Here is a 24,301-nt window from a genome sequence, read left to right as displayed (position 1 = left end):
TATTATCACTCATGATCTTTCAAAACAAGTTGGCCTTGAACTCATAACAATCCTCTTGCCTTGACTTTTCTAGTACCGGGTTTACAAGCATAAGCCACCATGCCTGGTTTTATCATTCACTCTTACACACTGTGACATTTAATAATGCTATATTTTATCATACAAGCACACCACAGTATGTTCTGCCAATTCCAAATTCCTATAACTTGCAGTTTGGGGTTATTTTAAGAATACTGTGATGGGCTTGGTGGCTCCTGTTGTAACCCTAGCCCTTGAGAGGCTGAGGTAGGAGGAAGGTTGCCACAAGGTCAGACTGGGCTACATGATGAGTTCCGGAGATGAGCTTGGGCTAGTGTGAGACTGTTTCCCTTAAGAAAATAATGGGGGCTATGGGAAAAGATTTAGCTACAGAAATGATCATCATAGTTTTCATTTGATTTGTTTTTTTTTGCTTTAAATTTCATTTTTTTTTAAAGAACAATTTTAGAAAAGCAGAAAAACTCTGGGTGGTGGTGGCGCACGCCTTTAGTCCCAGCACTTGGGAGGCAGAGGCAGGTGGATCTCTGTGAGTTCGAGACCAACCTGGTCTACAAGAGCTATTTCCAGGACAGGCTCTAAAGCCACAGAGAAACCCTGTCTTGAAAAACCAAAAAAAAAAAAAAAAAAAAAGTAGAAAAACTGAGAAAATAGCATAGAAAGTCCCCATATCCCTGCACTCTGTCTCTTCTACTGTTGACTCTTACTTAGTAAGGCATAGCAGTAACAAGAAATGAACCAAAATGGGCACGGTGACCTATACCTGTAATTCTAGCACCAAGGTCATCCTCAGCTACATATAAAGTTGAGCCAGAACTGAAATACATGAATCTGCCCCACAGAACAAAACAAAACACTGAACTAGTGTAAAATAATGATAATAATTAATGAACCAATGTTGATATATTGTTATTAAAGCACATTAGGATTTATTCAGCTTTTATTTCATGTCCTTCTTATTGTCCAAGATGCTATCCAGGACTATGTTAGTTGTTGTGTCTCCCTAGGCTCCTCTTGGCCGTGCAGTTTGCCAGATTTTCCCTGTGTTTGGTGATCTTGATGGTTTTGAGGCGTGCTGGCTAAGAACTTGGTAGAGAGCTGCTCCTTTCTTGAGTTTTTTCCTGAAGTCTCTCTTAAGATTAAGCTGGGATTCTGAATTTAGGGAAGGTCAAGAGCCATCTTGACCATATTATGTCACAGGGGCATTCTTTTGTCAAGACCTAGGACTTTTGATGTTGATTGTAAATGCCTCTCTGAGGTAGCACTTGTTGAATGTCTATTGTAAAGTGACTGCCCTTCCCTCCCCCCCCCACCCCTCCACCCCCACCCCCGCCCCTATTTTAGGATTGACATCCCTAAGTGTAACCTGCACTTTGGGAATGGATCTGCTGTCATCCTCTTCTGAGAGAGTAGACCTGTGTAAGATATCTGGAATTCCTTTGCATGGAGATTTATTTCTTCTGTCTTATTTATTAATTTATTGAACCATTCATTTGGAGCAGCAGAGACTCATAGATATTTTATTCTTTGGGTTCTAACTCAATACCATTTAATTTTGTGCCTTGGTTTTGGCAGATTTTCCCCCTTGGAAACTCTTCCATTGATGCCCATGCCACTCTGCCAAACCCCTCATCAGTGTGGGCTTAGTTTTGTTTTCAACTTCACAGGCTGGCCTGTGTGTGTATGGCTTTTTAATTTAATTTTAATTTCTTTACTTTTGGAACTATATTTCCCCCAGCCTTTTCTGTTTATTTTATCCTTCCCTCATCTTTCCACAGGAATGTCTTACATAGGTTTTTACCACTTGCTTTCACTTGTCTTTTAAGTTTTGAACTTAAATTTTTTTATGTATAGTATTTCCTAGACTATTTTAATGAGATCTTGAGTCTATAAAATTCTATTTCACTCCACCCACAAAAACCCTTTTTGTTTAAATATGTTTAGAAATGTTCTGCTCTATCAGAATTTCCACTGCTCTTCAATAATTGTGGTACATAGGCAGTTTTGAAAGGCTGAAGGCATCTGTTGTAAAAGAATTTGATTTTTGTCTAGGGTTGCCAGCATCGATTTAACTATAGCTGTTTCAATGAAACACTCGTTAAAGTGTCTTGGAGTCAGTGCTGTCTGGAACACAGATGGACAGATGGGCACCATGACCACCGCACTCCTGTATGTGGAATGTTAAATGCGTACACAGATCTCACCAGCTTAAAGGTTGCACCCAGATGACCTTTATACCCAGTTACTGTGCACTTTCTTGTTCATTTAAATCTTCACTCCACTGTATTCTTATTCTATATTCAATTTGCAAAAAGGCTAACTGTCCTAGAGCTGTTTGGGGGAACATTTTTTTGTTCCCTACTGACTTGAAAGGTCACAATGTTCATTTATTAAATTTTACTAATTACTTAGATTTGTACATATCCAGAGCTTTTAAAAGTCATATTTCTGTCAGGTGTGGTGGTACTGAGGCACTGATAAGAAAGTTCACAAGCTCAAGGCCAGCATGATCTACATACTGAATTCCATGTTAGCCAGGGCTATGTTAGCAAGACCCGTGTTTTTAAAAATGTCTTTGATCTATCATGTATACCTTTGCTACACGATTTTAATTGTGCTTAAACTATAAAACCAGCTCTCGTGTCTGTGGGTACCATGTGTGTGCATTCAACCAATCACAGATTGAAAATATTTGAATGTATATTGACTTTTTTCTTGTCATTCCCTATACAATTCCACATCCAACTATTTGCATAACATTTCCATTGTATTGGGTTATATGCAACATTTTTTGGCAAGTGATTTGAGTATACCTGGATTTGGGTTCCCAGGAGCCAGGGTGGGTGTCTAATCACAACTTCCTTAAATATTTCAAGGAACACTTCTAGTTAGTACACATCAAAACCTGAAGTCAGAGAACCAATGTCATCTCCACGGTTTTAGGTTCTAACTGTCCTGTATTTGCAAGCACCTTGTAATCCACCAAATTACTCCCACGCCTACTAGCTCCTCCCAGCCATCGCCTCCTTCCAACTCCTCCAATGTTGGGGTTGATTCTGGCACACAGACCCCACCACCACCACCACCGCTTGGAGTTGTCCTCTGTGTCCCTGCATCTAGCTTCTTGTCACCTTCCTCAGATTCCCTGTCCAAACATTTCTTTCTCAGTGAGGCCTCTTCTTATCACTCTTTTTAAAGTTGTGATTGCCTTGGCGACGTTTCTCAGCCCCCTTTGGTCCACTGTTTTACTGTTTTGTTTATGGTCTGGTACTCCTCCCTCACTCCACAAGTGTGGAAGTATTTGTCTCTAGTTCTCCAAAGTATTCTTAACAGATAAAACACGGCATGGGCATAATAAATATCCACAGCACAAAAATTAGTTGATTACAGCAAACTGTCTGATTTAAGTTTTTTGTGTACCATAACAAGTCTTTATGAACCCTGCTCATTTTAATACTGACAATTATATTTTTGTTGCTGTTGTGAGAATTGTTTTCTCTACTATATTTTCTAAATAATTCTTTCTAATACATAAGCAACTTGTATTGACTTTGCAACTGATCAGATGATTGCCATGTGTGACTAGGTTTGATAATTTAAGGTGGATTGGCTTGGGCTTTCTAGAAAGACCATGCTACAATCTGAAAAATGATCTTCAGTCTCAGTCTTCTTACATTGTCTAGAACATCTAAGATAGGATTTTTTGAGCTAAGATCTCACTCTGCCCCGGCTGGCCTTCTATAGGCCTACCACAGCCTTCTGAGTGATAGGGCTATGGGTATATGCCACCGCATAGTACTTGGAGATGTGAATTTAAGTCATAAATGTCATGTCTCCAGTTTCAATCACTAAAAGTAAATCTTTTGTCCTCAGACCCTTATAAGTACTGTTTATTTCCTTAAACAGGACTGTAGAATACATGTGGTTCTATATAGGTACCATCACTACTCCCTCCTCCTTCTTCTTCAATACTGGGCCTCTTTTCATATTAGTTCATAGTACAGTGACTACTTAACTGGCCCATCTCTAATGGATGTTTAAAGCCAGTTTTTATTCTTATTTATTATATTATAAACCTCTCTCCCTCTCCTATGTGATATGAATATACATGCATGCATATAATCCTTTTGTGGTATATTATACATAGTAGAAGTATATGATTCTTTTCTTATATGTAATACATATATTATTCTTTTGTGGTAAGGTCTCTTGCTGAACTTGGATCTAGTCTGGTGGCTAGCAAACCCCACCAATCCTCCTGTCCCACTCTTTCCTCTCCTCACAGTACTGGGGTTATAGGAATGTGTAGCTAGCTCCCCCTGGGTTTTTATATGGTTGTGAGCTCAAGTCAAAGCATTTCTAATGCACTTTTATCCTATTACTAAGCTGAGTTCATTGAAGGAAATACTTTATTTTTTTGGTTCTTAGCATAATTTGTGGTCATGAATAAAATTCTGGTTCTACACAATGCATTTCAGATTGTATTTCCCTAATAATATTATTTTAACAAAGATGGCAACAGGTATACAAATTCCAAATAAAAATACTTAGTTTTATAATATTTGTATTTTTAAAACATGACTACCATTAAGTCATTATTTTCTCTATTGGAGTACCATATATTAAAGGATAAACTTTTCCAACTTTTGGTAAGAAAGTAAGGATAACTTACTAGAAGGCAACCAGAAAGATCAGAATTCCATCTTAGAACCAGTACCAGGGTTTTGAATAAGCATTCTCTTTTTCCAGCCATTTTGTATATTTTACAGATTCAGAAAATACAGGATGTAGTTTTTTGCATATCTTATGTTAAGGAATCTTATTTTAAGATGTGCGACTTTTGTTTATGCTGCATTTGTTTAACTCTGTGAAGCTGTGATTCTTTGCCTGTCTCAAACACCTAATGGTCTAATAAAGAGCTGAACAGCCAATATCAAGACAGGAGCAAGGATAGGCAGGACTGGCAGGCAGAGAGAATAAATAGAAGGACAACTGAGGAAGGGAAGGATCAAGAGAATAAAGAACGGAGGACACCAGGGGCCAGCCACCTAGCCACACAGCCAGACATGGAATAAGAGGGAAAGAAAAGGTATACAGGTATAAAGAAAGATAGGGGCTGGAGAGATGGCTCAGAGGTTAAGAGCACTGACTGCTCTTCTAGAGGCCCTGAGTTCAATTCCCAGCAACAACATGGTGGCTCACAACCATCTATAATGAGATCTGGTGCCCTCTTCTGACCTGCAGGCAGAACACTGCATACATAATAAATAAATAAATAAATAAATAAATAAATCTATCTTTAAAAAAAAAAGAAAGATAAAAGCCCTGAGGCCTTTTTTTTTAAAAAAAGAAAGATAAAAGCCCTGAGGCCAAAGATAGATGGGATAATCTAGCTTAAGAAAAGCTGGCAAGAAACAAGCCAAGCTAAGGGCAGACACTCATAACTAAGAATGTATTTATTTGGGTGCTGGGTTGTAGTCCCCTCGAAAAGACAAAAGAGTAAAACATTTCACACTACAATTTCACACTTTGAGATTTAGGAAGGGATAAGAAAAACTCTAGAGACACCTTACTGGTTTCTCTATAGGTCGTAATTGCTCTTTGGGTCAACGGTGAAGGAAGTCTACCTTCTTTAGTGGTTGATTTTAGCTAAAGAAGATCTGTGTTGTTATGGAGTTTTTTTGTTTGTTTGTTTGTTTGTTTTTGTTTTCGAGGCTGTTAAAATCACCATATCTCCTTCCTGTTGGCCCAGATGTCCTGTCACAGTCCCAAAGGCTGTGAATGGCTGTGATACATTGGTTGGATTTATAATGCAATAGGAGACACCCCCATCTAAGGTCTGACAAATCACTCACCTGCTAATCCCCTTGTAAACTGTGGCATAAGAGCCTTCACCCAGCTTCTCCAAGTTCAAATAAGATGAGGCTGCCCCAAAAGGGAGGCTCTTCTTCTGCTTATGGGGTAGGGTGAGAGGTGACAAGACAAAAAGAGCACTTCAAAAATAATGTTGACTTGTCTTTTCCCCAGGAGCATTAGACAGCCTGTGTGTACGGGGGCGGGGGACCCACACAGGCATCCCTGAAGGTGGAGGCCAGCTTCCCTAGACAAGCACCCATGACATTCTTCTTGATGCCTGTCAATGGCTCACTCACCCATGGCAACCCTTGCCTCAGATTCTCTTCCTGAAAAGAGTCACTGTTACTCCGGGGCCTTTTGCTCTCCAGCTTCTGGTCACCAGGGCCCTGGAGTCCCCTGGGGTGAAATGAAGACAAGGAACACGTTGCTCCTTTTATGTCTGTTAGCTAGAGGAAAAAGAAAGTACGTGTACAAACTCAATTTGGTGGCTGGCAAAACCCTTGTTTTGTTTTATTTGCCTGTTTGCTTGTCTTATTTTATTTTATTTTTCTAAGCTCCCTCCACCCTCTGAAGGCACCTCTCCTGGAAATCAGGTGCCTTAGAGATCACCATGATACCTATCGCTGAAATGCCAAGTTTCTCCTTCACCTGCACAATTTCACCCAGTCTCCTTGATGGATGTTTTCCGATTTCTCTGTTTAACTCGGTCTCCCCCATGCCCACCCACGTTCCTACGTACTTAATGGAATGCCAGAATGATCCAGTAAGACACTGCTAATCATCATGAGATAATTACTGAACCCGAGAATCCACAGCGGACCTACCAGTATGGCAGCTTGCCCTCTACAGTTCAGCCCTGCCATTTAGTGGCTCGGAGATGGCCAGAGGAGAACCACTTTCTCTATTTCAAGTCAAAAGAGACCAAAGCCAAAGAGTATTCCCCTCTCCTGGTTTACAAGCACACCCCAAAACTTGATAACTACGGCCATAAATCCTCTGTGACTTTAATAGAATTTTCTTTTTATGAGTTTAGACCTACCGCAGAGGAATCAGACACTGCTACAAAAGGGAGCGTCTGCCTGAATTGCTTGGTTTACCAATAAAGAAAGATGCTCCTCCCGGGATCCAAATACCTCGAACGCAGCAGCCTCGGTGCTCCCAGGCTGGCTTCTCTGACAGCTGTGCGCCTCCCCTCTCTCCGAACGGTGGTAGCAACTGCATCCTGGCTGTCTCTTTGCACACAGCTCCTGACCCATAATAGTCCAGGTTCAAGTGGAAAACCCGCACTTGAACCTCTCCCCATCCGCCTCTCCAGTTCTCTTTCACTCCCTTTTTTGCCAGAGGTCAGCAGAGTGGAGCTTTCGTATGACTCACACGAGGGCTCTGTCTGGAGCAGCCTCATGACTTCAGCAGTTTTTGCTTATCAGTGCAAGGAACTACGCATCAAAACCGCAGCGGCTGGTGTTCATGTGTGCATACCCGAAAACAACGAGGCTCTTATTGGAGAGAATACATCAGGGTACACTGACTGCTATTACTCCAGGCACAAGTCAGTGCTGAGGCGACACCCGCTTTTCGGGAATTTGCACTGATGCATGTTTCTTGGGCTCCCCTGGTAGGGGCCAGCTAAGGAGCGTTCCATCCCTTGCTTTCATCCGAAAGCCTTTTGGTTTTCAAACTTTTTTTACTTTTTTTCATTTGAGGTAATAGCCCATCTATCCTTGAACTCGAAGCAATCCTCCTGCCTCAGCTTCTCCAGCTCTGGGATTGCAGATGTCAGCCACCTCTGCAATCTGACTCAGGTTGGTTTTCCAACATTAGAGCAAATTTGCAATCTAGCCAACTTTTAGAGTCAAAGAAACCACAGAGTGTGGGATGGGAAGGAAGCAAGGATTCCTCCTCCACCTCTGCCTCCAAGTTAAAGTACATCTCATATTCTGACAGGGCAGTCATTCATTCATTTATTCAAGCACAGTGTAATAAACATCTATGTTGGTAATACTCCACAGTGATGAGAGTCAATGGTGCAGAGAGTAGTTTGAGTCAGGTGTGTGGACACTTGAAATCTCAGTACTTTGCAGGCTGAAGTAGGAGGATGGTGAGTGAGGTCAAGACCAGCCTGGGCTATGGAGAAAGATTCTTTTTCAAATAAAGAAGAAACAGAAGAAGGAATGTGTATGTGCCCATAAGGTATCTTCCCATTTCCCCCAATTCCTTCCATTAAATATGTATACATATACATATATATTTAATGTTCAGGGTATGCAAATACTATATTAGTACTTGGCATTTTCAGGAATCTGGATCAGACTGCAAAGCAGTCTGTGATCTTGGGCAGAACTTTTGTTCTGTGAGAGACTCATAACACCATTGCCATTGTTGTATGCCAACCATAGGGTGTAGGTAGGCTACATGCACACATGTACAAAAATTTCAGGCATGCGCACTGTCACTGCTTCCCTGTGGCGAAGAGCTGCCAGTGAGAAGCTGATTGACAGCGAGAAGACCCTGTGCCTGTCCCAGCCTAAACAGAGGACTCAGACTGAAGCTGCAAGACCCTCAGGCCAGCTCAGAATGGCTCATCCGACTGCATTGACCTCCTTCTTCCCCTTCTGTTTCCCTGGGCTTGTGTTTACCGCTCCTCTTTCTCTCCAGTCTTCTTTTCGGGGACGCTGGGTTAAGACAAATGGTAGCCTCTGTTCGTTCGTTCGTTCGTTCGTTCGTTCACTCACTCACTCACTCACTCATTCATTCATTCATTCATTCATTCATTCACTTACTTACTTATCAATATGGTATTTTGAAAAAGTCCCACGTAGTGTATACTGGACTTGAACTTGGTGTGTAGTCAAGGATGCCGATGAATTCCTGATCCCCCTGCCTTCACCTCTGAGTGCTGGGATTACAAGTGTGGCCACCACAACCAGCCTGCCCCCCTTTTTAACTTAGCAATAAAACTGTAGGTTATTGATAATTTCAGTTTAGTTTCTCTATCGTATTTTGGTGGTCACATTTTCTTTCTTAAACCTTGTGAATTCAAATTACTGTGTTTATTTGAGAGTTTGCTTATGTCTCCTGTATCCATTCTGCTTTTATTAGATTTAACAATTTTGGGGAGAGAGGAAGAAATATGATTTAATAACTTTTCTTCAATATGTGGGTAATCACAGATGTCCCACAGTACTAACATGAAAAATACAGTCAGAAATGTTGAAAATAATCCTAATACCCACACGATGGAATACTAATGCTCAGAACTAGAATTCCATCTTTATTTAATGACAGAGTCATCTTCAAGGTGCATTGTTTAGGTGAAGAAACAAAATGAAGAATGATGTCTATGATGTGTTAGTCCTGTCATAAAGAAATGAGACAAAAGACCCCAAAATGGTAGCTCATACCTTGTAAGTCCAGCATTTGGGCGGCTGAGGCAGGAGGATTGTCATAAGAGATGACAGCCTGGAGAAACAGGAAGGCCTTGGGGTGGGGGTGGGGCAACACACAGGAGCTGGTGGAGCAAGTTTGTAACACATAGGAAGGCTGAGGATTTCCAGTTTAAGGCCAACTTGGGTTACAAAGTGAGACCAGACACTCTATTAAAATAACAAACCAAAAAGAAAGACAGACAGACAGAAAGAAAACCCTACAAATTAAATAAGTAAGACACAACGACAGACGAATGTAATAATGTAACATGATAGATGCCGTTTGGATTCTAATTCTAATAGATCAATTGTAAAAGGACATTTCTGAGACTAGCATTGAGATTTAAGCATCGCGTTTAGTTATTCTAACAGATTATTTTTAATTGGCATGGTTATTAAAAAACAATCCCATAGTTAGAGATGCATGCTGAAGGATTTATGAGGGGAATGGGAATTTCTAGGCTTACTTTAAAATATTCCAGAAAAAAAATAATGCTGTGGATAAAAAACACAAAATTATGAGGGTGGATGCTTATGTGTACATTACATACTTGTCTGAAAATGTCCCTATGTATCAGTACCGTGTCTAATGAATACACAGAATGAAGGCTTTTTAGCTATATGGTGTATATACCTGCTAATGTGGATTTGTGCACGTGTGCATGTATGTCCATATGTGTATGGAGGCCAGAGGTTGATGTTGGTGTCTTTCCTCAATCTCTCTCCACTTTTATGTTTTAGGATATGGTCCCTAGATAACGTAACACTTACTGATTTGTCTTAGACTGACTTTAATTATTGGGCTCTCACCTCTCCCCATCCCCTTGCCATTGCTGCCACATTGGGTTTACAGGCATGTGCCACCACCACCATTTGGGATTTTTTATATGGCTTCCAGGGATCTGAACTTGGGTCTTCATGCTTTTGAAGCAAGCATCTTATCAGAATGAGTGATCTCCCCAACAAGCTTCCCCACAAGGAAAATAAAAAGAATTTAAGTAAGTGAAGAAATAAATAACAGTAACCAATAAAGTCATAAAAAGTAAAACAAAACAAAAATCCTACAAAGTTGAAAATGAGGAGTCAGGAAGATTGCCACATATTCTAGGCTAATCTGGTCTACATAGAGAATTCCAGGCCAACCAGGGCTACATACTGAGACCCTGTCTCAAAAACAACAAAATCAACTAACAAAAACAAAACAAAACAAAACAAAAAACCCTAGAATATTCTGAATAAAGAAGTAGAAAAACAATATTTCTTGAAATGCATTCACAGAGTCCATATCTATCTGTTTGTCTATATACCTATCTGTTTGTTTATTTCTATTCCTACCTGTTTCTAATAAAAATGGGAAGGCGTTATAAAATTACAACAGTTACCACTGCTGTGATAGCCCCTTTGTGGTGCTTGGTGCCACGCTCCATGCTGCCTCAGTGACTGATGCTCATAGTATCATGGCAACGAGATGAGTATGATTCCGATACCCATCTAGACACTGGGTGAACAGAGTCCTTCAGTTTATGTAGCCTTCCAAAAGTAACTAATTTTAGAAAATGCAATTTATAAAACTCTCCAAAGACAACCTAGTAAACTTCACAAATGTATTTAATGAGAAGGTACTAATAAACTATATTTTCATAAAAAAACATGAAATCTATGTTTGGTTGCATTCCTTATTCATTATAATTGCTAAATTTAAATGATTCATTGCAGTATGAATAGGGCAGGAATACATAAGCCACTGTCTCATTAATAAGGGGCATGTGATGTCACCTTTGGTAAAAGTGATGTACATTTTGGACAGGCAAGATGGAGCATTCTATGAGCTGAAACCAAGCAGAATTGCAAACACATGGTATATTAGTCAGGGTTCACTAGAAGAACAGAACTGATAGAATATATACGTGTGTGTGTGTGTGTGTGTGTGTGTGTGTGTGTGTGTGTGTGTGTGGCTTACAGGCTGTAGTTTAGTTAATTTAACAATAGCTGTCTCCCAACTGAAAGTTCAAGAATCCAGTAGTTGTTCAATCCATGCAGCTGGATGTCTCAGCTGGTCTTCAGTATATGTCAGAATCCCAAAGAAGCAGGCTCTAATACCAATGAAGCAAGAGCATTGATGAGCAGGCAAAGAGCAAAAGCTTCCTTATTTCATGTCACTTATACAGTTTGTCCCCAAAAAGTGTGTCCCAGATTTGAGGTGGATTTTCCCACCTCAAATAATCTGGATTTTGGGTGGGTCTTCCCATTTCAAATAATCTAATCAGACACTTGAGTTGTAATTAATTCTAGATGTAGTCAAGTTAACAACCAAGGATAGTCATCTGACACGGTATCTAGGTCTCCCTTGTACTTTTGCTTGCATGTATGCTTCGTGTATTTTATTAATATTGCATATTAATGTGCTGTTTGCTTGTGTTTAATTTCCATTGTGAAACTGGTGGTATTAGTTTCCACACTGTCTTTTATTTCCACTATCTTAAAGAAAGAGAAAGGTACCAACTGGTGGTGTTTACAAAAAGCATATGTGAAGAAAATGGCCATCTCCCAAAATTCAGAATTTTGGCATTGCTTGCACAGAAATGTCAAATACCCAATTACTATGTTTAGTTTTCTGGCTTTAAATTCTATTTTCTCAAGGGCTGGAAGTATAATCAGGGATAGATCCTTCCTTAGCATGTACAGGGCTAGCAGACAGGAGAAACACATTCCATGTTCCTTGCCCTGATAATAGACTCCTGCATCATATTCTGGCTCTTCCCACACCATGGCCTTCACCTCCAAAACGAGAGTTTACCTGTGGTGTATCAACATCCAGTAGATGGCCCCACACCCATGAGTATGCAGTGGGGTATAACTGAATTCAGTGAACCATAAAAAGATAGGGCTGGGTCGGGGGTCCTGTTGCAGGGTGTCAGGAGAAGAAGAAAGGGTGGGTAGGAGGTGGATATGATCAAGATACTTTGTATACTGTGTGATATTGTCAAAGAATTAACAAAGGAATATTTTTTAAAGGCTCGGGAGTCTTTTCTCTCGGGTTGCTGTGGATTTTGCTGACACAAGGGTCACCTGACACCTTTTCTGCAAGAACCTGTGGGAGCAGCTGTCAGCTGATCTGACATAAGACTAGCAAGACACTCTGAGATACTTACGTTATCAGGTAGACAATGGTCACCTAAGCTTACTTTGTTCTGCGTAAGTTCCTGGCTTTGTCAAACAGGTTCTAATAAGCTTTGAAAACATACAGCTTCACGCTGCAGTGTGACGAGGCAGATGGTATACCCATGCATATATACACTAAATAGATGAACAATGTAAAATGTGTAAAACAAACAAAAACAATAATGTTGAGACATTTGTACACTTGTTGTTGTTAGTCTCTGTGTTTTAAAATGTTCCTGTTGTCTTTAGCACTGTCCTAAACTTCTTGCTCTGTCATGGTAAAGCAGTCTAGCCTGGAGCCTTGGAGACTGAAGTGCACACCCCAGTCCAAGAAGTAGGGTTAGGACTGTTATTTAAAATGCACACTGGAAGTTATTACTACTTTCTAAGATGCTTGTGTTACGGATATGTAAATGTAAATAAATGCAAACTGCAAAAAAAAAAAAATGTGACCTAAAATCTGATCAGCAGGAACTGTGTGAGAGCATAGGAAGCTCCCCCTCCAGTCCCATTCCCACCATTCCCAGGGTGCCTGAGCCCCTTCTGACTCTGGTTCCTGGACGGGGACAGCTTTGTACCAACAGCACCACTTGGTGGCTAGGATGAGAACTGACCAGGTCCAGTTTTTCTTTGAAACTCCTTGGACTTGGCAACTCAGAGCTGCCTTGATCCCACCTCAGGTATTAGTCCCCACATTTACACAAATCGATTTTTTTTTTAAAAAAAATTCTTTGTGTTATTCAGTTGTTCATAAATATTTTGACTCTCTCAACTTTCCTTCAGCCTGGCAGTCATTAACATCAACTCAGCCAGCAGTGGCTTCGATGCTTACCTATGGCCACACCAGCTACACTCCACTATGCCTGAAATGTACAGGTGTGAATAATGACCTTGAAAATCAAGCGTTTCAAAACCTTGTGCAAAACACTCAGTTCACTTCCTCTCTTCAGAAATACAGTCCCTTCCAGCTCTTGCACACGGCCCCCAGGCCATTTGCTCCCCCATGCTGCTGTCATTTGTGATAGCAAGTGGGGAGATGGTGGCCCAAAAGTCAGAAAAAGAGGGTACAACTTGGGAGGGAGAAACACGGCAAGAAAGAAGGAGAAGGAAAAGGGGGGACGAATGAAAAAGGGAAGAAGGAGGAATAAGCAGAGGAAAGTTGGTCTTGATTTCTCGCTGGACGGTGTGTTCCCAGTTCTCTCTCAGCACTTTCCAGTGCTGGAATTGAGATGGGGCATAAGCAGCCACCAGCAACACTCGGTTACTAAGATGACTAAATCTAAGCATTCGGGAGGCTGAGGCAGAAGGATTGCTGCTAGTTCCAGGCCAGCTAGTGCTACATAGCGAGATTAAATCTCAATATTGAATAAATAAGTAAATGCTAAGATAAGAAGGATCTGTCCAAAGACATCCTCAGCTACTTAGTGAGTTTGAGGTTATCCAGTATTACATAAGACCCTGCCTTAAAAAATCTACCAAGCCAGGCAGTGGTGGCTCACACCTTTAGTCCCAGCACTTGGGAGGCAGAGGCAGGCAGAGCTCTGTGACTTTGATGCCAACCTGCTCTATAAAGCGAGTTCCAAGACAGCCAGTGCTGTTACAAAAAGAAACAGTCTCAAAAACATGAAACAAAAAATCTACCAAAAACACATACATAGTTAATATATGCATGCATACATACATACATACATACATACATACATACATACATGTACCATTGGGAAGGTAGGTGGCCAGTGGCCAGGCAGACAAATGAGAAACAGTGATAGGGAGGGTAGACATGATGAAACTGTATTATATGCATATATGAAAATGTCATAACAAAACTATTTTCTACAACTAGCACACACTAGCAAAATTTTTAAAAATACTACACTAAAAAAAAAAAAACCTGTACTTTAATCTGAAAGAAATAGCAAAGGAATGTTCTACCTGGGTGGCCACTGTGAAAAAGCAATGATTTTGTTGCCTGCTCCTCCACCTGAATAGGTGACTACCAAGATGCTTACAGACAGGCACATCACCACTTCTCATTGGATTTAAGGCACCTGGTTACTTTCTGCTCCTGTGGGAGAAAGGTTGCCTCTGGAAAAGCCTACACAGTGTTTCTTACACTTAGGGTTTACCTCTCACAGACTCATTTGAGAGGTTTGTGTTTTTTCCAGTTATGAAGATTGAATCCAGGGCCCTTTGAACATATCAGACAAACATTCTATCTCTGAACTATATCCTTTTGGAAATAGATTTTATCATGTTGTGGCTATTGTGTATCAGTTTCTGGACTTTTATGTATGTATAATAAAACTTCAGTGTGGAGAAAAAGTAATGCTCAGAGCTCAGAGGGCAATTTTGTAGGGTCAGCACTTCTCTTCCACCTTTATATGGGTGGGTTTCTGGGATTGAACTCGGGTTGTCAGGTTTGTGCAGCAAGCACCTTTACTGGCTGAGTCATCTCACCAGCCCCTATGAAATGTTTTGGTCCACAGTGTACAAAGCACACTTTCCCTTTGGCCTCCAACTACACTGGCACTGCTTTTCATCCTTTAGACTTCTTCCCTGAATGCCACAGCTTCGAAGTGTCTGTGAAACACCTTATCTTGTCTCTTCAACCACGATTTTCTCTAAGTACTAGAATTCATGAAAAATGACTATTAACTACAAAATATAGCAAAACCACCACTTTCAGCTTAGAATGAAAGCATAAATCAAAAAACATTCGTAAGTTAGTCTGGGAATGAGCCATTATTTACCTTACTGTTCCAAGAGAAAACAGTTTCCAAGTTTCAAATAAATCCACTTGCCAATACATCTTTGAGATGTGATTTTTTTTTTTTTTGAGCTTGGAGCTTAATGCTCTAAAACTATTTCTGGAAGATTATATGTGTAATCTTTTCTAACTTCAGAATGCTAGGATATATGGTGGATTTTGTCAGAAAAAAAATCCTAAGACACAAAAAGAATAAGAGAAAGAAGTAATGCGGATTATAGAAAAACATTCAGAAACAGGACATTTTAAGTACAGATATTTAAATTTTATTAAAAGATGGTATCTCTGATTTTTAATTATGTATATGTCATAATGTAGGCCTTTTGAACATATGATTCAAATATTCCCAAATAGCATTGCTTCCTCTAATATCGTCTCTGCTTGCCGACGTCTGGCAGTCACTCTATCCCTGATTAGTCTTCGGTGTGAATTGAGTATCTGCTTCTATTTAAGTCAGCCCCCACTTTACCAAGTGTCATCAGAGGGTCTTTGCTCCTTGTCTTAGCGTTCTGCATAAAGTTTCATCCATGAGGAAGTGTTCCCTGGTGTCAGTGAGGTGGGTGCCCTTGTCTAAAGTCTCAGCCACTTAGAGTCTTAGCATCTATATTTTTTAAAAAAAGATCTGTTTATTAAAGATCTGTTTATTATTTACTTATTTTTAGTTTTTAGGTCTCCTTTAAAGTCATGCGTGTATGTGTTGTTGGGGGTGTACGTGTGTGCACGAGTGAGTGCAGGTTCCCACAGAGTCAGAAAAGAGAATCAGATGCCCTGCAACTAGAGTTACAGGTGGTTGTGAGCCACCCAGTGTGGGTCTTCTTTGAGCAGTACGTGCTCTTAACCTTTCAGCCCTCTCTCTGAAGTGGGGGTGTTAATGAGTTCACTAGACCCAAGATAAATGATAAACGGGGAACAACTTACACAGATAATAGCAAAGAAACACCAGGGCATTCCTGCTCCAGAAGATGCAGTCTCTGCCCTTCTGATGTGATCCCTGACCCGAAAGAGAGAGCCCACTTGGTGCTTCTCCACCTTCCGGCCAAGGCAGCACCTAAAACCACGCCCAAAGGGGTGTGGCCATTAACACAAATTCACTGGCAAGGCTAGCTGCTACAACAGTCTCTCCACATCAAATTGTTCTTCACCACTATTTTTTTTTACAAAAAAAAAAAAAGAAGAAGAAGAATGCAGCCAAATTTAGTAAGAATGAAAAATGTAACACACAGGTTGACTCAAGTATATTGGGTAAGGAGGATAGAAAATAAAATACATAGACTACAACTCTACAGCAAAAGCCTAAAAGATCTATGTTACTTATTTTATTTATTTACTCATTCTTGTCTTTTTGAGGCAGAGTCTCACTTGGTAGCCCAGGTTGGCCTGGAGCTTACTATGTAAGCCAGGCTAGCCTAAAAAAAAAAAAAAAAAAAATCTCAGCAATCTTCCTGCATCAGTCTCCAGGACTGCTGGGATTTCGGGTGTGAGCCACCATGCCCAGTTCCCACTCTCTCACAAATGCTGTGATAGAACTCCCCTAACCACTCATTTGTAGACAGCCCCAGGGCAGCTCTTTTTGTCTTTTGAGAGGAGAAAGGTCCTGTCTTCTACGACTTTTAAGGGCAGAAATGTGGAGAAACTCTTAATTCCTCCCAGCACAGTGAGAGGATATGACCTAGAGTCTGACAACCAGGAGGCTGGTGGAAAAGGCCAACACTGTGTCGTCACAGGAGTATAGCTGAATCTCAAGAAACAAGCTCTTATTAAACGGTCAGTAAAGCACCAATTACCATGCTAATCTTTAAGGAATTAAGGAGTGAAGTGGGGAGCTAAAGAGATGGCTCAGGGCTTGAGAGCATATTCCTCTCATAAAGGACCTTAGTTTGGTTCTCAGCGCCCACATCAGGCAGCTCACAACTGCCTGTGATTCCAGTTCCAGGGGATATGAGACCTTCTGGCCTTCGTGGACACCTGCACACATGCATGCTACACATAAAGTCCCACTGTCACACATACACATACATAAAAATAACACGTCTTTTTAAAATGAAGCTCATATAGGTGTAATTTTCTATCCTACCAGCCAGGTCCCAAATAACTACACAGAGACTTATTATTAATTATAAATTCTCAGCCAATAGCTTAGGCTTGTAACTAACTAGCTCTTACAACTTAAATGAACCCATATTTCTTATCTACATTCTACCACGTGGCTTGGTACCTTTCTTCAACATGTCTTTCTTCTCCTTGAGTCTCCTGGTGACTCCACCTTTCTTCCTCCCAGCAGTCTCTCCGTGTCTGCAAGTTCTTCCTAACCTCTTCCTGCCTAGCTATTGGCCATTTAGCTGTTTATTAAATAAATGAGAGCAACACATCTTCACAGTGTACAAAAACATTGTTCCACAACAAGCTCACATCTGTTATCCCAGCACCATGAATGCTGAATTAGGAAGACTGCTATGAGTTTGAGGCTAGTGTGGGCTAAAGAATGAGACTCTGTCTACCCCCTTTCCACCTGAAAAAGAAAGAATAATCATGGTCTGGAAACTTAGACTATACAAGGAGGTACTGGCATGTTTGTAAATTAGTATTATCGCTGTTTTGAGACAGAGTCTCATTAAGTAGCACAGGTTGACCCAGAACTTGCTGTATAGACAGGATGATCTTGAACTTGTGGCAATCCCAAGTGCTAGGGTTACAACTGTGCCCTGTACTGTGTCAGCCTGTAATTATTGTGATGCATATTATGATAAAGAACTTACATGAACAAGGTTATTTCAAATTTCGTACTGATGGAATATGAGTCTCTGAAAACACACACACACACACACACACACACACACACACACACACACACACACACACAGGCACACCGGCACACATGTATACGCAAGCACAGTGATTTTTAACTACCCTTTCTTTATCCCTTTGAGGTCAGATTCTCAGTAGTAGGAGATCTTGGTTTACTATCATGCTACCTGTTTTTGTTTTCTTGCATATTGGGTTTGGGTGTTACTGTTTTCACCACTGACCTATGCCCCCAGCCCTGAAAATCAGTTCCACACTTTCACCTCACATCCTCTATTACTATTGCTCCATTAAAAATTATGTCATTCAATCTGGGCGTTGGTGGCGCACACCTTTAATCCCAGCACTCGGGAGGCAGAGGCAGGTGGATCTCTCTGAGTTCAAGACCAGCCTGGTCTACAAGAGCTAGTTCCAGGACAGCCTCCAAAGCCACAGAGAAACCCTGTCTTGAAAAACCAAAACCAAACCAAACCAAACCAAACCAAAACAAAAACAATATAATTCAAAACAAACTTCTCCAAGGAAATATCTTTCCTTTCTCTCCTGCAGGGGCCATTGTGTTACCTCGTCTTCTGCTGTCTTAGTTAGGATTTCTTCTAACTATTGCTGTGAAGAGACACTATGACCACAGCAACTCTTATAAGGAAAGCATTTAATTGATGTGGCAGCTTACAGTTTCAGAGGTTCAGTCCATTATCATTATGACGGGGAGCATGGTGGCGTGTTACAATAACTCTTCCCTCCAGCTTGGGCCCACTGCTGCATCAGCCCCAAACGAACACACGATACTTATATTAACTATAATACTGTTGGCCGTTGGCTTGGGCTTCTTGTTGACTAGCTCTGACTTAATTATTAACCCAGAGCTACTAATCTATATATTTCCATGAGGTCTTATCTTACCAGAGAATCCTGGACCTGCAACTCCTTCGCCTGCTACATGATGACTGCTCAGTGTCTCCACAGAGAAGAGAGCGATTTCCTGTTTGTTCCTGCTTATATCCCGATTCTGCCTCGCTACATCATTTCCTGTCTGGCCAATCAGCCAATCAGTATATACACAGAAGAACATTCCCCATCAGTGGTGTGTGCAGACAGACATGGTTCTGAAGAAGTGGCCGAGAGTCAGTCCTACATCTTGCAGGCAACAGGAAGCTAATTGAGATAGTGAGCAGCATCTTGAGCGTAGGAAACCTCAAAGCCCGCCCCCACAGTGACACAATTCCGCCAACTAGGCCATATCCACTCCAACAAAGCTACATCGCCTAGTAGTGTCACTCCCTGTGAGATTATGGGGTGGGGGAATTACATTCAAACTATCACATTTGCCTTCACTGCAAGTGCCTCCCCTCCCCCAATTCAAGTTCCAAGTTTGGGTAGACAAAGAACTTAGTCCCGGCCTTACCAACAACCCGCCTCTTTTCCCTCCATTCTCTCTTTATTTCTGCCCCATCCTTCTCTTCTCCCTCCTGCAAGACAGGGTCTCACTATGTGAACTAAGCTAGCCTCTACTTGTGATTGTGATGTGTGTGACCCTCCTGATCTCCTACCTCTGCCTCCTGAGTACTGGGATTACAGGTATGTATTCAGCTATTCATTCATCCCTACCATACACACCCCCTTTTGAGATAAAGTCTTGCTGTATAGCCCAGGCTTGTTTCAAACTTGTAATCCTCCTTTGTCCTCCCTAATGCTGTGACTATAGGTCAGTGCCACTGTGTCTGGTCACAATAGCTTTTGGTCTCTACTGCATATGACAAGTACTCCATATACAGAAAACCATTTGGTCCTCACTTCACCAATAAGCTAGGCATGTTTTAGGGATGAGGAAGTCAAGGCACACACAGGTTAAAATGACTCTTGTCAAGGTCACAAAGCCAAGTGCTGAGGTTGAACTCAGTCTCCAGCATGTGACCTCAGCTGCTGCCCACTTCTGAAGGCCTAGTCACTACCCTATTTTAGATTTATTTATTAGCCATCACTCAGTCTTTGTTTCAATTATTGCTACATAACCAAACATCCCACATGTAGTGACTTAGAGAAGCAAGGTCTGTGTGGGGAATTGGGTCAGGAATTTAGACACAGCTTGATGAGGCTGTTTTTTTCCGGATCACTTGCCATTGGCTGGTGTCACTTCATTGCATTCAGCTGGTGAATGGGTTGGCATGGCAGAGATTCCACTCTGTACCTGGTACCTCAGGGCTCCTCCCTGTGGCCTCCTTTGTTCACATTGTTCCTTGTCTGTTTAAAGTTGGCAAGCTTCTTCAGAACACAGCAGCTGGGGATCAAAGCCAGAGCCCTGTGCACAATAGACAAGCACTGTGTCTCCAGCTTTTTCACGTACACAAGCTGTGAAGCTGGGTGGGGTGGAGCACACCCGTAATCACAGCACTCCGGAGGTGGGAGCCAGAGGATCAGGAGTTCAAGGCCAATCTTGGCTACACTGCAAGTTTGAGGCCATCCTGGGCTACACGAGACCCCCATCTCAGAAAACCAAAACCAAACCAACAAACAGATATGCAAAAGAAAAGTTTTTTTTTTTTAAAAAAAAAAAACCTACGACTAAGTCTATGAATGAGAAAAGTTCATTCTTCCCCCATTCCTATTCCCAGGGGTCCAGTCCTCTTCTCCAGGGGTGGCCATTCTCTTTTATTTATGTGTATGTGTGTATATCTGTGTGTTTATGCTGTGTGTGAGGGTACCTGTGAAGCCAGAAGAGGTGGCTGTTAGCTGTTCCACATGGGTGCTGGTAACTGCACTTGGGTCCTTTGTAGAATCAGTAAACACTTAACCCCTGTGCATCTCTCTAGCCCCACCATTCTTTTTGTAGTATTTTATCTATTATATGTATTCAGTGTATTTTGATCATATTCACCTCTCTCTCCCCCCAACTCCCTTTGACCCCTTCCACAGCCCCCTCCAAACTTTATGCAGTCATTTGTCTAAGGGACAGCCTTTCTCAGCACCCCTCCCCATCCTCAGGCTCTTACATTCTCTCTGTCTCTTCTTCTGCACCTTGTAGGGGGCAGATATAGATATCCTTGTTATGGCTGAGCACTCAAGAATCACTTATTCTCAGCACTTGGACAATTTATGTCTCGATATTAACTGCTTCCTACTACAAAAATATATTCTCTGACCAAGATTTCGAGAAACACTAGTCTATGGTTATACACACAAATATTTAGAAGACATTTCACAACTTTATCAATCAGAAAAACAACAGTGCAGATTTCTCTTAGGAAATTATGACCTCTGCAGCCATGGACTTTAGAGTATTATAAATGAATCCCCTCCTTTGGAGCAGGCCTCAATTCAATCCAGAAAACAGTTGGTTATACCCTAAACAGTAATACCACTACTACACCAGGGACATATCATGCCTGGCAGGTCTGTATTGTATCATACATGTTCCAATGATGAGTAAAACCATTGTTATCTTTTCGTTTGAAATGCCCTATACATACAATAAAAATAAAATAGTGTCCTTCTGGCACTATGAGAACTAGTCACCAAGGAAGAAGTTTCCTGATGGATTCCATACTGATTTCTTCATGTCTTGCAATGAAAGTGTATAGTGTCTTCAGCCGCAGGGTCTTACCATCTAGTTACAATGGGTGGGCAACCAAGAGCAATGCCAATAGCTTGTGTAGCTTGTGTTGGTTTGGGAGCCATTCTTTTCTTCCTTCCTTTCTTTTTTCTTTTTTTTTTTTTTTTGAGACAGGGTTTCTCTTTGGCTATCTTGGAACTCATTCTGTAGACCAGGCTGCCCTTGAATTCACAGAGATATGTCTGCCTCTGCTTCCTGAGTGCTGGGATTAAAGGCAGGCACCATTACCGCTCTGCTTGGGGGCCATTTTTTAACTTATTCTTTCAGAGCTAAGATTATATACTTTATAAGGATAAATGTCATTTTTATTTATTTACCATCCTATGTAAAAGGCCACATAGGTGCCATATAACTGGTAGAATAATATATCTAAGCATCAGCTCCCCCGTCAATCTAACTTGTAGATCAGGATACATACATCATCCTCTTCTTTTTCTTTGCATTGGTCTTCTGCCTGCATGTATGTCTGTCAAATGCCCCAGAACTGTAGTTAGACAGTTGAGCTGCCAGTATTCTTAACTTCAGATCTATTTCTCCCCCTCCCTCCCTCCTTCTTCCCCTCCCCTCCCCTCTCCACCATTTCTCTGTGTATCCCTGGCTGTCCTGGGATTTGCTCTGTGAACCAGGCTGGCCTTGAACCTGACTCTTCTTCCAGAGTGCTGGGATTTAGGCTTGTACATGCATGACTGGTTCCTATCCTTTTTCTTTTAAATGGTTGAACTGAATGGTTCTGTTGCAGAGCTGTAGGCGGCGACCTCTGCCCTCAGCGGACCAGAACAAGCAGAGATTACAGATTGTGATGACAAAGACCGTGAGATTAAAAAGTGGAGGCAGAGGTGGCATTAAACAGGAACAGTATGATGTCTGGAGATCTAAGCATGATACAATCTTAAAGGGAAGGAGCAGAGCATCCTTGGAGAGAGCCTCAGAACAGTCTCCACAGTAGCTCCCTCCCCCATTCTCTCATACCAAGCCCTTTATGTTTCCTTAACAACTGGAGTATTTTGCCTGGTAGTGGTGGTGTATACCCTTAATCCCAGCACTCAGGAGGGGAGGGAGGCAGACCTCTGAGTTTTGACTACAAAATGAGTTCCACAACAGCCAGAGCAACAAAACAAAACAACAAGAAGTAGAGGTAGAACATTCCGTTGCACAGGTGGTGAGGTAGAAGGAAAATGACTAAAAACGACACCACCGCAGCTTATTTATTGAGGAGAAAGAATGAGAGGTGTAATTGATGATGAAGAGGGGGATTTTAAAAAATAAGCGCGTCTCTAAATGGATTAGAAGTATTCCTTAATAAAGGGGGCAGGGTTAGCTTGAGAGGACACAACATCTCTTCCCAGGAGAGGAAAAAGAAGGCTTCCATTGCAGGTAGATTTTTCCTTAGCAGCTGGGAGGAGGAGGGGGTGAAGGAAACTCACCTCCAGGAGTTTCCCTTTCCTCAGAAATGTAAATAGAGATTTTTATTTTTATTTTTATTTTTTATTCAAAAGGGTGGACAGTATAGAGTTCAGCAAGAGCATAGGGCACGCGAGGGTGGGGTTAGATGGGAAGGGAACAGGAAATGATGCCAGTAGTGGTGTACAAACGTGACTGTTTTAGTCTTAGTAATAAAGTTTGGCCACATGGCTGTCTCAGTTGAAGCTGTGTGACCATCCTGAGTGGAGTGCAGATATTCTCAGGAGAGACCCACATGCTCCTACTTTTGACTATTGAACTAATAGGATAATGGGACACCACCACCCCCAAATTGGAATTTCCTCAAGAGTCTCTTAAGGGGAAGGAAACCAGAGAGGTGCAAACCAGAGAGGGAGAGCTTGTTTCTCAGGTCTGACAGCTTATCAGTCTACTTCGTAGGACAGACCAAGAGCTGAGGTATGGTGTGCTTATGATGGGCAGGACCACACCTTGAGCATAGCTCTTTGGCCTTTCATTTAAACCTCACCGGGTGGTGGTGGGGCTGTCACTGGACTGATTGATCCCTTTGTTCTACGTAATGTAGTCTCGATGGAGGAACCAGTTAGGGCATTATATGTAGGAACTTCAGATCCGCAATATATATCTATCTTAAATGGAGGAAATTTAAGTAGGTCCAGCGATGCACACTGTCTAGCAGCGACCCTCCTGCTGCGCTGTGAGGGTCGCTGTTCCGGAAAAATGTTCAGGGGGAGGATTTAGAGGTGCAGTCAGAGGACTGGAACCACGACAAGTACGGATGTTGTGAAACTATGAAGCAAGCAAAACAGTTTTAACGTTCTAGATTGACGAGCCCTGAGGGAATCAGGAGGGAGGACAATTCATTTCTTCCGGCCTTGCTCCTCTCTCTACCTTTGGGGTGGACACGAGGCAAACGCTCGCTCGTGAAGAGATGACGTCATTCGAGGGAAAAGAAGCGGTCTTCGTTAGGGAACAGTCCATAAATAAAACTTGAAGATAGTTCGTGTTTTCCCTTTTATTTTTCTCGAGACAGAGTCTCACCTAGCTCAGGCTGTTTACGTGGCTGGCCTCGAATTCCTGATTCTGCTGCCTCTGCCTCCGAGCGCTGTGCTTACTTACAGACGTGTGCGATCATCCTATACGAGGTAAGATTTTCACTTTTCTTTCTCTTGTATCTCTCACAATTTCAGGAGGTAACATAAC

The 24,301-nt window shown here is 41.7% G+C and overlaps 1 protein-coding gene across 2 annotated transcripts in view; it reads right to left on the bottom strand.

Annotated features, from left to right (window-relative positions):
- Cdk15 (cyclin dependent kinase 15) overlaps positions 1-7,250 on the bottom strand; it is a 99,422-nt gene extending 92,172 nt beyond the window's left edge. The window contains exons 1-3 of one of the 2 annotated variants that reach the window (XM_027396989.2): positions 7,026-7,250; positions 6,189-6,338; positions 5,892-5,989 (exon numbers count right to left, since the gene is read on the bottom strand). In XM_027396989.2, the coding sequence (XP_027252790.1) occupies positions 5,892-5,989; positions 6,189-6,338; positions 7,026-7,148 (371 nt within the window). In that variant the 5' untranslated portion in view covers positions 7,149-7,250. The remainder of the gene's footprint in view (positions 1-5,891; positions 5,990-6,188; positions 6,339-7,025) is intronic. The other variant, XM_027396990.2, reaches the window with a different exon arrangement.
- Positions 7,251-24,301: the final 17,051 nt, after the last annotated feature.

This window comes from Cricetulus griseus, chromosome 2 (genome assembly GCF_003668045.3).
Source record: "Cricetulus griseus strain 17A/GY chromosome 2, alternate assembly CriGri-PICRH-1.0, whole genome shotgun sequence".
NCBI classification, from domain to species: domain Eukaryota; kingdom Metazoa; phylum Chordata; class Mammalia; order Rodentia; family Cricetidae; genus Cricetulus; species Cricetulus griseus.
This window is presented reverse-complemented; position numbering and strand designations above follow the sequence as displayed.